General features: G+C 30.4%; 1 protein-coding gene across 1 annotated transcript; it reads right to left on the reverse strand.

The window, feature by feature from the left end:
• Positions 1-6343: 6343 nt before the first annotated feature.
• LOC117924874 (plant intracellular Ras-group-related LRR protein 6-like) lies at positions 6344-9778 on the reverse strand. The gene is made up of 3 exons (XM_034843603.1): positions 9317-9778; positions 8536-8705; positions 6344-7167 (listed from the first exon to the last, which is right to left on the reverse strand). Exons 1-3 carry the CDS (start codon positions 9518-9520, stop codon positions 6492-6494), a joined length of 1050 nt encoding a protein of 349 aa, XP_034699494.1. The 5' UTR covers positions 9521-9778; the 3' UTR covers positions 6344-6491.
• Between the last annotated feature and the right edge of the window lie 5724 nt (positions 9779-15502).

Consider the following 15502-nt stretch of genomic DNA (forward strand, 5'->3'; position numbering starts at 1 on the left):
GTGCTTGAGAATATCAGGCAATGGGATTAAATGATTGAGAGTTGAGTCTTTCTGAGGTTGATCTGGGATGCAAGTTGCTGGAAAAAGATGAACCTAGGAAGTCAGAGTCGGAAGAGATTAGTTGGCATTAGAAGCCTAGAGCCCTTTGGTTTAGAGACAAAGATTGAAAATACCAGATTCCTTCATGGGCTAGCTAAGGGCATAGAAGATTTAATTGTATTTGAAATAATCATTTCCAATGAGGATGAGATTGATTTAGAGATCCCTCAGCATTTTTCGAGGCTCTTTAAGGGGGGCAGGGATGGAGACTGAGGTTTGATGGGTTAAGCTTCAGATTCACTGTCAGAGGTAGACTTCATAAAGGACGAGCTAGTGGCAGTCCTTAGTGAGTTGAATGGAGATTGGGCTCCCAATCCAAACACTTTAATTATTGCCTTTGGCAGCATATTTGGGAAGCTCTGAAGGGGGATTTGATGGCAGTGTTCTATGTTTCAGAGAGGTTTCACAGCTGTAAGTGGTTATGGCAAGGGATCGACTTTCTGCTTGCTTGTTCCTTTTTGTGATGGAAGCTCTCAGCAGACTGGTTGAGAGGGCTGTGGGAGGTCATTTGTTCCAAGTGTTTCAGTGGGGGCTGAGGAAGGCTTACCATTTCTCACCTGTTATTTAGGCTAATGACTCCTTCCATTTTTGTGAATCAGACTTAGGCCAACTGGGATACCATAGATGTGGATTACTTTGTTTTGAGACTCTTTCTGAACCGAAGGTTAATGAAGATAAGACTGAGCTTACTCTTGTGGGTCATGGCAAATGTAGACCCTATGGCTGTAACCTTGGAATTGCAGGTTTGTAGGTGTCTACTTCTTACCTTATCCTTTCTGTGGGAGCTTCGTTCAGGGCCATGTTGGTGTGATATACCCATGTAGAGAGACTCAAGCAAAGATTAGCCATGTGGCAGTATTCCTTCTCTAAAGGAGGTAAATTACTTTGATTCAAAGAATGTTTTATAGCTTACCAATGTACTTCTTGTCTACTCTCATCATGCCAACTTTGGTGTCATCATTTGGAGAAACTTCAAGATGTTCGCACACTTTCTTTTGAACAGACAAAAGTTGAATTTTGGTATGACCTGTGGTATGGCAACTTTCTGCTTAAAGTGAGGTTTCCAGAGTTGTTTTCTATTCCTGGATATAATGAGGCCTCAATAGCTACTTTTCATGGTCACCCAAAGGTCGTTATGTTTGGGACCATTGTGAGGGATTTTTTAGGATCGAGGAGCACATAATTCTAATCACCATTTTAGGGTGAGAGGTTGCAGGCTTGCAGCATACCTGCTAGGTCTTGCTTGTGCAATAGGAAGGCGGAATCAGTTGATCATTTATTCATTGCCTAGTTTCCTGGAGGCTTTAGACCATGGTGTTTGCTGTATTTCAGATTGATTGGGTTCTCACTGGTTGGAATGAAGAATACCTGTTAGAAGAGGAAAGCATGAGAAAGGTGTGAAGGACTGTTCCTCCAAGTTTGGATATTTTAAAGGAAGTAATAGAAGGACCTTTGAGGGGATGGAATGCACAGTTTACAAATTAAAGAACCAATTGCTGTTCTTTCTACTGGCTTAGAGAGAGGGTGGTTCTACTTGAAGGAGATGATCACTCATGGATTTCATTAGTAGCTTTGGGTAGCATTAATGGATAAGGACATCTATCATCTCTTCTTTTTTTCCTTGAATGTTTTGTCTGATTAGGTGCCATCCAAGTATATTTCATGTGTACCTAGGTTACTCCCTGTCATTATTTAATCTAATTCCATTGTCCATAAAAGAAAGACTAACAGGCAGTTTTCTGTGGTTTTTGGGTTTATGTGTCTCTTGGGCCACTTCATTTTTCTTGTGTCCTTGAATTTGAAGCTTATTATGTGGATGGTAAACTGATATTATGAGAATGGAAGGAATTGAAGACTTTGAAGGCTGTCTTGGATTGCACATACTCAAAAAAGCCTTTGTGCCAACTATTTGCTGTCAGTTGCGCACCATTTCTTGTCTTTCCACACTTTGTAGGACCATTCTTTTTGTTAAATCGTCCAAGTGCCCACATTTTTCTTTTAAAATTACATATGACAAGTGCCAAATGCTGCTTATTCTGTGTTATTCTTGTCAATTTAAGAGGAAAATGTGCTCCCATGGTCTTTGTCTAGTAGAATTTGTGCTTAGGCACGTGTTGGTCTGTGGACTGAGTTGAAATCTACATTATGGAATGAAACAATTTCCTTTCTTTATTTGCTTCTTTTGGCCAAGGTACATGCTTCTTATTTGTCAATGGCAGGTAGCATTTTGTATGAGAAACTGCATCTATTTTTGGCATATGATGCATTTTTCATTCTCCATGATTCTTTTGTTTTTAATTGTGTTGGAAAAATCCAGAGAATAAAATGGTCTCAAGTGCTGTGTTTTGTGGTCCAGAATCTGAATCTTTATCCGGGAGAGATTTGGATTCCTGTGCACAGGATGCCTGGGCAAAGGCAGGTAAAGTTGAATTTGACCAGGGGTTCTAATATAATTTTGCAATTTCAGACTTCATTTCAGAGTCTGAATACATGCGTTCACATGGAACATGAATTAACCCTATTTATTGCCGTTTGTTGGTCAAATTTCTGATCATTTATAGTGGTAATCTGCATATAGGATCCCAAACAACAGATCTAGCTGTGTCTGCATTGGGTTCTGATTTAGAGTTGTGTGGCTTTTGATTGTGAGTAACTTTGTTTTCTTGTATAGAGATTTATAAAAGTAAAATATAACATCCATGCTGTCCAACAAAGAGAAATTTACTGTTCATGGTTTAAATATGAACCATGGTTATGGTTTACTTATTGCTTCCCAAATTTTTTTAATGTCTTTATTGATAGACATTAACTCAGGCCCTTAGCTAGGGATGGATCTCGTCATTGTTGATCTGTTAAATTCATGGTTCCTTTAGATATAAGGATAGAAGAACCAACTTTGGCAGATAAATTTGGCAGGCTTCTTAATCTGGTTGTGAACACCTTGAATATAGATTAGAGGTCGTTTGTGATATGGTTTAGTGTCAGAATGTGCCCTAGTCTTGTTGATAGCTAAGTCCAATTCCCTTATGTGCAGTTTTTCTTCAAAAATTGCCACCACTCTTTGCTCCCCAGTCAGGATAATTTCAAAGCCCAAATTTCTCCTTGGTTGTTGGGTTGCCCAGAAAAAGGTTGACACTTATGATATGCTTAGATAGAAGGCCTTAAAAGGGCTTGAGAGCAGACCAGTCTTCAATATACGTAAGGCTGTGCAGAGTCTAGGGAAAAAACATTCATACTAAAGGTATAAGGAATAAGGATTATTCTCCTAAGTGTTGAGTGGGTTGTTTTGTTCTAGAGGATATTGAATTCTATTATGCATGTTTCCCATTGCCATTTTGGAGCATCAAGTGAGTCTCTTTCAAAATTTGTAGCATCTTTCTTTCTTTCGTTTTAGCATATATGTGAATATGAAGAACAATCTCTGATTATTATTGTAATTGACCCAAATCAATATTATACCATACGAGAATGGTTGAGAGTAATTTGATACTTGGAAGCGTTTTTTTTTCCAAATGTTGAGTGTTTGGTAAAATTTTAGAAGTCATTTTTTTTAAAAAATTATTGGATGATTATGTAGTGATTTTGGATTAGTATTTGGTGGGTTTTGTTTTCCAATATTATTTTGTTGATATATGCTGCATTAATTGAAAAGATTTATGCATACAACTGATTTAGAAAGAAAAGAAGATTTTTTTTTTAAAAAAAAAAAAGAAAAGAAAAAGGGGAAACAATTATACTGAGTTCTTACATGGGATATTATAACATTGCAAGCTTCAACGAGTGGGTGTCTTTTTCTTGTAGATTTTTATAATGAGCATTGCTACTCAAGTGGATGAAGCTTCTTAAATTGCTTTGTTTGAATGCACACTTAATATAAATGTCGTTGCTTTTTATAATATTTGGAAATATATATATTTTTTAAATTAAGGATTTGTTTGGTAATTGTTTTTTAAAACAACTTTGAAAAATAGTTTTTAAAAACAATTTTTAAAAATTGTTATTTGATTTTTGAAAAACAAAAGTTTATTTGAAATTCTAAAATATTTTTAATTTATTTTTAATATTTTAAAATGTGTTAAAAATAATCGTTATGTTTAATGTTTTATTTTTAATCATTTTATGTGTTTGTATAATTATTTTTTAAAATAGCTCTTAGAAAATTAGTGGAAACAACATAAAATAATTAAATAATGTTATGTAAAAACACTTTATTTTTTAATATTAAAAATAAAAAATAGTTTTTCGTTGTTAAACATGTTTTTTATGTTTTGTATTCTAGAGAATTTAAAATTATTTTTAAAAAAAGTTCCTAAACAAGTCTTTAAGTATTTGATGAAATTTTAAAAATCATGAAATGATTTTTGAATTTGCGCATGATGAGAGTTTCTTCCTAAATTTTTGGTTATGTATTCTATTATAAAAGAGCAACTTAAAAATAACTTTTTTTTTCCTTTTTTTTTTTTTGCTTACATCCATACTTAAAATAATTATTAATAAAAAAAGTGTTAAGAGTAGAAGTGTTATCAATCAAAATATTATAAGCTAAAACCATATTTATAATAATAACACTCACATGATCTATATATTCAATCTTAATTGTGACACCTCATATCGATAAGAAAAAACATAGGTCGTTGAATCTATAACGAAGAATATCTACATGATCGGGAATGAGTTATCATGAATAATATTAGAGTTAGTTGAACATGGGTTTCGCAAACGGTTATCTTAGGTGATAATTAGATTTAATGCAAGATAATGCAAACCAACTATTACATTTAATAAGGTAATTATTTTACTTTTTTCACATCCAAATGATCTTGTTATAGCTAGTTTTAAAGATGAAATAAGCAAAATTTAATTTGTATTCTAGATAATAATTACTTTAATAATACTCATGAGTCATCTAATGCTTAGCGGGCATATGTGGCTCCCTTGAAATTTGTGAAAAAAACTTGCGGGATATAAACCTCTTCCTTCAATTTATAACGTAACCTCACCCACAAGACGTATGTAATTATTTTTTGCTTTCTTTTTGTCCCATTTGAAAATAAATTATTGTTCTCGACTCTCTTCAACTTATTTTCTTACTCCGCCATTAATAATACTCTTATGCCATTTTAAAAAAGATAATTGAAACTCACTTTTAAACTTTGATTTTCTCCTTTTGGACCGTCTTTATTTTTCTCCTCGCCTTTTTCAAATGGAGAAAAAAAAAATTCTTTTAACATTATATATATGATAGGTTTTTCTTAATTACATAAATGAATTTTAAAGCTTCAAAGCTTTATTAAACCTAAAACAAATAAAATTATTATATAAAAAAAAAAACCATATACCGTCTAGGAAACAGTTCCATGTGATTCGTCCATTCTTGATTATCAGTGTCGGATTAATAAGTCTAAGGTGAGTTAGGTGACCATGGAACAATTTCATGTGATTCCCTCCTCTTTTCTTTTCCCCTTTTTTGGTCAATTAGCTTGGGTTATTGATCAGCCCTTCTAGAAGAAAATTGGCTCTTTCTTCTTAAATTTTCTTTTTAATTTCAGCTAGACGTCATTTCAAACCAAATAGTCCTGTGACGAAATATTCTCTTTTTTTTAAGCTAAGCACCACAGGATAAATCTTAATTAAATTAAAATATTTTAATACTTTTATACTTTTTTAAAGCTAAATCTAATTATTTTTGCCCTAACCTTCAAATAAATTTGACAAATTTAGATTTATTTAAACAAACCACCTTTGTCTTGACCTTGTGATAGGATTAATAATTGCTTGACGAATGAGATTCATTTCCCAAAATCATCATTTAGAGAACAAAGAAATCAATCTTATTTACACATTCATCAGTAATATTCCACTTCCAAAAGGTCAGAAAGAGTGTCCAAGAAAAGGAGATTATCTCTTAAAGTAACCAAATCTTACAATTATCCTACAATATTCATTAATTATATATATGCAACCATGTAGGCATGCATGCATATATCTACTTACAATAAAAATACAACACAAATTGCTACATATATTTGCCCTAGAACATCTTCATGCAAGTAGATCAATCACACTCGTCACCATTTCTTGATGATAGACCTGATATTTCATGTAATGGTATTTGTTTTTTGGTTTTTTTCTATTCAACTAAAAGTTATACGTTGATATCAATTAATCATCGCAACTAAATTGAACTTATTGATAACAAGTTCATTGTAGTTATATTGGTTAATATTAGTAAGTTACTTTTCAGTGAAGAGAAAAGATAAAATATTTTGACTTTTATTATTCAGCACAAAAAACAAAGACCAGTACCATTAAAGAACACCCCAAACATATATTATATATATATCATAATCCCACAATCTACTTGAAGAAGAGCTATGATGATGTATAGATGATCATTTTGAGAAGTAGTTTCTTGGTGAGAAGAGGCGTCTTGGTGAAAACATCCCAATGGATCTAGGAGTAGCAAGGCCTTCAATGGACCGATAATCGGACCTGAGGAAGCCTTCCCTCTCCTCTCGGCTAGCGTTATTTGTCCCATTGAATGTGCCATATCTCACCAGCTTCCCAATCCATGATTTCTTCTTTGGTGAGCATCTATGCGCCGCCGTCATCTTCTCGCTTAAGTACTCCTTCACTGCCTGCATGCCCTGCTCAACCACCTCCATTGGAGGCGAAACGAGGGGGTTTCCTTCTACACAGAGCTTCTGCAGTTTCTTGAGGCATCCCATTGAATCGGGCAACGTAGTTATCCTGTTGTAGCTCGCGTCGAGTTCCACCAGGGACATGAGGAGGCCTATGGAGTATGGGAGGGTTTCAAGGTATTGGAAGTTTTGGCTGACATTGAGGACTTGTAGGTTGATGAGGTTCTCCAGGTCTTCCGGGAGGGCCCTCAGGCAGTTGAGCCGGGCATCGAGAACCTGGAGAGAGGTCAAGTGGGAAGTGGAGGAAGGAAGGAGCATGAGCTTGTTGGAGTTCACTGAGAGCTTTTTGATGTTCAATAGCTCAAATCCTATGGTGTCTGGTAGCATGGTCAGCTGGTTGAAGTTGGCATTCAGTTCCTCCAATGACCTGTGTGAGAACCACAAATATTTGATGGAATTTTAATCACTTGTACTAATAATCACATTTAATCCACCAAATGAGAGCAATAACATTTGATCTTAAAGCAATTTTTTTCAATCTAATCTTCGGGTTTGAGAATCATACGATAGACAATCATTCTTTATTATATTAAATCATCACTTGAAAAAATCTTAGGCTATGTTTGGTTCATAGAAATTTTAAGAAAAGATGTAAAGAAAAAAAAAAAGAAAGCAAAAGTAAAATAAAAGAAAAAGTGAAGGAAAATAAAAAACATATTTAAAATCAATTAATTATTTTCATGTACCCCTTCAAACTCATTTTACTTTAAAAATGTAAAAATACATAAATTTCTAAATAATTTAATTATATTTTACTTTTATTTTTATTTTTTATAATATAATCAAATATAAGAATTTTTTTTTAACATTTTTTTCTTTTTAGGAATAAACATAACCTTTATGTTTAAAATAGGAAAGAGTTATATAGCTCATATATCTTGGATTTCTTGGGAATAAGCTTCAAAGGAGGGTTGATATCTAGCCTTTGATTCCATGCATAAGAAACATGTTAAAGAGCCACAACCATGTGAATCCACTCCAATTTGACTCTATTTTCTGCCCTAGAAATGAGGCAAAAACTATTTTATTGCTTGCACAGCAAATCCAACCATCTCAGCATTCGTGTAGTAATTTAGACTCTTTCCACAAGGGTTTGAACCTTGATTGTTTATATTATCCTCAATTGCCCATATTTTATTAGTGAGTAATGGAGTTAATGGACAGCTGGGGCTGCTCAAAGGTGGCCTAGAACTATTTTTAATGAGCACTTAGGACTTCTGATACAGTTCTCCTTCAGTCTCTGACTATAGAGGGTCCAAAATCTCAGTCAACCCTTTAATCAAAATAGTATGGTGAAAAGGTATTTCATTGTGGTGTTTGTTTTTTTACTGAATAAAAAAAATCAAAATATGATTAAAAATAACGTATGATATCAACCAATATAATTAAATTAAATATATTAATAACAAATTTATTTTAATTATATTAGTTGATATCTAATAAATTATTTTTAACTTAATAGAAAAAGTTAAATATTTTATTTTTTTCTATTCAACCAAAAAAACAAACACTACACCTCCGAATCAACGCAGTGGTTGCAACCTCATATGAAAACTAATAGTTTGGTACTATGTATATTAACTATATATTTATGTTGATAAGACTTTGTTGAACTTCATCAATCAAATTTGAATTCTCCTTGTGAAAATTCATAAGAATGTCTCTCATGGTGGAACTAAGAAGATCAAATGTTGATGCCTATAGAAAGGAGATGCACAAGGAGGAGAAAACAAACCTGCAATTTTCAATGGTTTTGGGGAGGTTTTGAATGAGGTTCCCAGAGATGTTCAAAACCTTGAGCTTTGAAAGACACCCAATTGAGTTTGGGAGGGATTTAAGCTGATTTGAGTGCACATCCAATATCACCACATTTAGTAGTCTTGCTGTTAAGGATTCTGGTATATTCTGTCCAATTTGAATAAACTTTGATTAGTACAATAACACATATAAAAGGATTTGAATATAAATGCATAGCTATATAAATATTAAGTGACATGTGAAGACTTTGCAAAGGCATAGGTGATGGTGTGACAATTGATAGGTTTATGTCACTTTTGGGAGATATTTGGCTAATTAGCTTCCAAATGCAAATTCCTTAATTTCTCACACACCTATAAAAGATAAAATTGATTAATTAAGCAAAATTTAATTATCTTGATTTAATGATAAAAATTATCAAATAGTCAAAACTTGTTCCATGAATATGACTTCTTATAGCCTCTATACCAATCAAAAGTTTCAAAAGATTCATGAGATGAAAAGGAAAAATACATGCATGATACAACCATAAGACTTTTTTTTTTCTTCCAAAAAGGTGGAAAATGAGAAAAACCCATTTCATTTGAGTTCCCACTTGAAGAATGGTAAACCCCAAATGGGTTTTCATCCATTGGAGTCTCAATGAATTGATTAACCTTCCATCGATCAAACACATGAAATCATTACATAGACACCCTAAACCAAGCCAAACAAGAAGAACCCAAAAGCCAAAAATATAAACATGAACATGGATATACCTGAAGATTGTTGTTGCAGAGGTCTAGCTTGCAGATGGCAGCCAAGTTAAGAGAAGGATTAGGGAGAGCGTCAAGGGACATGCCACTCAAATCAACAATCTCAAGCCTCTCTTCCTCAATTGATCTCTCCTTCTCCCTCTCCCTCTCCCTCTCCCTCTTCCTCAAATCCATCCTCATCACCTGCTGTTGTTGTTCATACATCATCCTTCTCCTTTTTCTTTTTCTTCTCCCTATAATCAATATATTTTCCTTCCTTACAAATCACAAACCACAACCCACAACCTATATGATCTATCCCCACAAAAAGGAGAAACTGCACAAAGGTGTTGAGGTGTTGTTATTCTAGCTTCTAACTAATGGGGTTGTTCGTATGAACAAGGAGAGAAAGAAGACCATATATATGATATTCACTCACACATAGATGTCAAATTCGTAAATTAAATACTATTGAAAAAGATGTGTTGAGATATATGAAGGACGTACGGAGGAGGAAGAGGTGATGAATAGGATAGGAGAAAACAGGTGGGGGTGACGCAGTTGGAAGTACTGAGCCGTATACAAAGGCCTGCAATGACACGTTTCCCTCTTGATCAAGTCAACCCCCCTACCCTTTCCACGGCTCCCCTCTATTCTCGCCCTATCTTTTCCTTCTATTCTCTGTTGGACCAAATCCCATTTTTGTCTATTTATTGTTATATTTCCTTTTTTATTTTCTTTTTCTTTTTAAATTTCCCACTATCCGTTACATTTCCCAATATAAACCTTCCAATATTTAAAATCAATTTTAATAAATATTTTTTCCCATTTTGATAATATTTTGAAATGCTTCTCTCCATGCTTGATCGATCTTTATTTTGTAAAAGCTCTAAAAATCGAAGTAGAGAATCTATTTAATTTAATTCAAAATCTATTTTCAAATTATCAATAAATGCATATATTTTACATATTATGTAACATTTATATTGATGGTTATGTCATGTCATATTCTATTATATAGATCAAGTTAAATCCAAATAATAATCATCTAAAAAACATAAATTCAAATATTATTTCATTATTAAATATATAACACATAGTGAAACTCATTTGACTCATTTAATAATTAGTTTGAGTTAGGTTTTGTATATATCTATATAATTAATATTTTAACCTATGTTTATGAGTCAATTGACCTATTTATTTTTAAAAAAAAATAAAATGACTTAGATTAAATGGTTTTAAAATATAATTAAATTAATAATAAGATTATAAGGTGAATTAATTAGGTTAAATTCATGTTATACAACTTGATCAAAAAATTACTTATTTATTAAACGAATTATACATATTATCCACACAAATTTGACCAAACTCATTAATACTCAATCAAAATCCGCAAAAAACGTGTGTCGAACTTTGTTACCCCTAGTTATGGTACATAATTTTCTTGTGCATGCTCAAAGAAAATTTTAGAGAAATTTACCAATACCCAAGTAAAAATAATTATTTTCTCGAATAATTTTTTCCATGTAAAACATCTCATAACCCTTTTATAATTTAAGAATGCTTGGATCCTTTCACAAAAAGCATTGATATTCATGTAATTAATTAGGCGTTACACCTGCCATCCATGATATTCACAAAAAGTAGTGTTGTTGTTCCCTTTTTCTTTTGGATTTTTTTTTTTTTGGTAATAAGGACTCCTTCCATCTAGATCTAATAAAACAGGCAGCTTATTAAACTTTGGAAATAAAATAAGGAAACCCCAATTAATAAATTGATAAAAAAAAAGGATTATTGTATAATTTGTATTTTTTTTTTTTTATGTAATCTATATGCTGGTCCAACATGTTATGTTGAGCATATATTTTCAAAGTCTCTAAAGTTTACTATTAGGGCATCATCACCAACCCACCTCTATATTTTATGTGGCTGTTGATAGAAAAAAAAATGTACAATATAAATTAATTAACTTCTATATGAAGGACAAAAAAAATAGTGGGTGGTTATGGGTGGATCCAGTGTACCCTTCCCAATACAGTCAAGTGATCATTCATACAATTATTTATGGGTCTTAATAATTGAATATTGAGGTTTGCTTTTGTGGAATTTTGATCTGATAACGATGTTTTGGAACCTTTATAATATAGTCAAATGACTGAAAGTTTTGTTATGTCACCATTTAGTGAAAAAAAATCAACTATACACACCATTTGATGGATGATGGTTACCTATATTTGACTAAACCAAGATTTTCTGATATATTTTGGGCATATTTTAAATATGAAAAAGAGTGATAATTCAAGGTTTTTTTTAAAAAAAAAAGAAAATTCTAGTTACTTGATTATATTTGTCAACTTGCTCCTTTTTTTTTTTTTTTCTTTTTTTAACATTCTAGATGTATGTAAATTTTCAAATTATTATAATTTATTATTAATATAAGTTTTTATTATAAAGTTTTACTAATATTATGCTCACATGTGTATTCAAGTTGACATTTACCTCCTCTTGAATTATTTTGATGGAATTTTTGCATGATTTGTGAGTGGGATATGCATTAAATGTTTTATGCAAAATAATCCAAGAGTAAGGCAAAAATAATTCTCATACTAAAGAACTAAGCACTATTGATTACTCAAAATAATGCTTATTTATAGAAAATAAGAGAAAAACCAAAAGATTTAGGTCTTGTTTGGTAACGGTTTTTGAAAACAATTTTTGAAAACTATTTTATGATGTTTTATAATATAAAAGTATGTTTAAAAATCTGAAATATTTTTAATATTTTTTAAATATGTTTTAAAAATATTTTATATATCTATTACTGTAGTTTTAATCATTCTATATGTTTGTACAATTATTTTTTAAAACAATTAAAAGATATTTTTTAAAAATACTCTATTTTTGTTTTTAAAAATAAAAAAAAAAAAAAAAAAATACTTTTTTCAATACCAAACGTGTTTTTCTAATTTTTTTTATAAAGATAGAAATTTTTTCTAAAAGCCTATAGTTTTCAACTCAATAGACCTTTGATACAACTCATGCTTGATAGTAGTACCCTGATAGCAACTTATACTTAATAATAAAACCTTGATGACAAGTCACATCTAATAGTGTTTTACCATCTTTATTTTTATTTTTCACTTAAAAATTTGTATACAATATTCAAAATTTTCTAATTGGACATAATAATAATAATAATAATAATAATAATAATAAAATAAGAAACTCTAAACGAATTATTTGCACCCTTGTGCCATGGACCAAGTCCACATGAGACAATCATAGTCTATCCTAGAAGCTTTTGGTTAATATTTAAACATAAGATGCCTTGGAATATTACAATATAAAAATTTTGTCAAATTTTATATTCTATTGATTTATCCCTAATCTTCCGTACTTATCATTTGTCCTTGCAATCAACATTTATTTTAATAAATTTATTTTTATATAAATTTCTTTGCCACCCCTCTTGAAAAGAGGGAATCAAGTCAGAGAAGAAGGAGAAAGCTTGTTATGTAAGTAAGGTATTTTGAAGATGAAACCCTTCCTTTGGTGGAAGGAGTTTGTAGTTTGTTGACTATCACACAATGGCCAAAAGATTGTTGAAAATAAATCACAAGCAAAGGATCTCAAAAAAATCAACATGTGTTTTCTACTAGTCCAAATATAAATAAATGAAGTTATGTACAATGAAACATTAGGAAATCTACATATTGGTTGGAGCGTCGCTTTCGTATCGAGTCTGGTCTTTAAATTATCTCTCTTACATGTTCATTGAATCAAATAATACAGTACTAAGGAAAAAAAATAGTATAGGTAAACTCATTTTCACATGTTTGGTTTTATAATAAAAAAATGCTAAAAAATAAAATAGATTTAAAATTAATTTAAATTTTATATATATTTAAATTATTTAATATTTATATAGAAGAGAAAAAAATAATTAAAATGAATTTAAAATATCAAAAAAATAATTTATTGACTTTAAATCCACTTTTTATTTCCTATTTTTCCTCTCAAAATTTTTAAAAACTAAACATAGTTTAAAAAGATAAATCAAATTAATGTAATTCAAGAAATTTCTTTTAGTCTATGATGATTATATATTTGATTTGATTTATCATTTATCATAAATTACAAGGCATCAACAATGATATTTGAAAAAGTCAATGATTTTTTATTTGATTTTTATTTTATTTTATTTATTTTTTGAGAATAAAGAGTTCATAGCATTTTAGTGTAGATGACTTTATTGACTTTATAATGTTGGAATACATTGAAAATTAAGAAATAATGTCGCTTTCAATTCTAACAATATATCATGCATATATGAAAATAAGAATTATAATTGGTGGACATAAAGTCACCATAAAAAAATTTGAATCATGATGTCGAAAGTTTTAAGTGGTATGAAAGACAAAGCAACAATTAAACGAGGATCGCATTAAATATTCCTTTAGTGATCACTAAATGCTCATCCACCACTAAAAGATGTTTTCCTTTTAGTATATTTTTGACATTAAATAGTTTTTTTAGCAATGACTTAAATTTTAGTCATATTTTCCTTTTGATATTTTTTTTTCAAATGATACGACAATGTTATTCTCGAAAGGACCTTTAATAGCAATCACATCACTAAAAACTTCATTAAGGGTTTTGGCTATCATCCAAAATTCCTTTTCTCTTATGCTCGATTATAGATTGACAACTAAATATGACCGATTGAAAAAAGTATCAAGTATAATAAAAATAAGAGTAAAAATACAAAACATGTTTAAACCATGAAAACATTACTTTGAAGATAATAAATTAAAAAATAATTTATAGTCAAAGTTGTGTAAATTTCCTATTCTCAAAACCATCAATAAAGACCTTGGTGGCATCCATTATCAACCATATATAGTGGCTATGTACCTTTTTCTGGATAAGATTAGGAAGCCTAATCCTAAGTGAGGGTCATATTGCTTATAGCCCTTTGAAACTAAATGGGTCTTTTTCTTTTTTATTTCACTATCAATTCTATGTTTTGATCCTTTGGGGTAATGTTATTTTCTTTAAAATGTTTGTAAATTGTTTTGTCTAAAATATAAAATATGTAAAAGATCATAAATTAATTCAATTTTTTTTTTTTTGAGAAAATCCAATTAAAAAAATAAATAATTCTGAAATTGAAAAAATAATTCTCATTTTTCAAGAACAGTGGATTATAACCTTTCTCAGACAAAAAAGAGTAAGAGCTATTTTTCTGAAATAAGGATAATTATGTCATTTTGACTTAATATTATAAAATAAATTTATCATATTCTCATTATAGTAATAGAGAAAGGTTGTCTTACACATCAAATATAATTCAAAGTATGCATAAAATTTTTAAAATAAAATAAAATATTGTGAAAATCCTTATATTCAAATCCTAGCTAGCATAGATGGCTAGATTCCATTATCAAAATAATGCAATTGAACAAGGCAAGCATTCAATAATTTATTCTCTAGAGGTCATCCTCATCGAAACAAAATCAAATAAATAAATAAATAAACTAAATAAAAATAAATATTAAAAAAAAAACAACCAATTTTAAATTCTGTGCTTTGTTGGTAATGGAATCAATGCTTATACAACAATCCAACAATAGAGTTGACATTGACCTAATTCTAGGGAAAAAAAAAAGAAGAAAATTTCCCCCTTTATACTACTTTTAGTTTCATCTATTTTTTATGATTGTTTGTTTCCCAAGAATATATATATATATATATATATGTTAAATGGGTAATAGCTCAATGATCGAATAGAGGAAAATTGACTCATAAAATGTTAGTTGGGATATATGTGAAAATTAATTAACCTAATTCTAGGCTTTTTTTTTTTTTTTTTAACCTTTTTCCCCTTTATATTACTTTTAGTTTTCATGTATTTTTTTTTATGATTGTTTGTTTCCCAAGAAAAAAATATATCTGTGAAATGGGTCATAGCTCAATGATCAAATAGAAGAAAATTGACTCAAAAAATGTTAGTTGGGATTTTCTTTTAAGGCTAGTTGGTGATCAAGTGGAAGAAGGAATAAAGTCAATGCTATGTTGATTGGAAATTGGGTAATTAAATTGTTAGTGAAATGGTGAGAATGTGCACTTCTTGATGTTGAAGCCTCCACACAACCCATTAAATATAAAAATTAAAGAAAGTATAGTTTATTAAAAAGGATATGT

The sequence above is a fragment of the Vitis riparia genome, chromosome 11 (assembly GCF_004353265.1).
Source record: "Vitis riparia cultivar Riparia Gloire de Montpellier isolate 1030 chromosome 11, EGFV_Vit.rip_1.0, whole genome shotgun sequence".
Classification (NCBI taxonomy): domain Eukaryota; kingdom Viridiplantae; phylum Streptophyta; class Magnoliopsida; order Vitales; family Vitaceae; genus Vitis; species Vitis riparia.

Bases quoted from the DNA above. Each gene is read 5' to 3' on its own strand.
- LOC117924874 (XM_034843603.1), bottom strand. From the start codon at position 9,520: ATGATGTATGAACAACAACAGCAGGTGATGAGGATGGATTTGAGGAAG. The intron at 8,706-9,316 runs GTATATCCATGT...CAAATTGGACAG, and splicing joins TCTGCAACAACAATCTTCAG to AATATACCAGAATCCTTAAC. The intron at 7,168-8,535 runs GTTTGTTTTCTC...GTTCTCACACAG, and splicing joins AAAACCATTGAAAATTGCAG to GTCATTGGAGGAACTGAATG.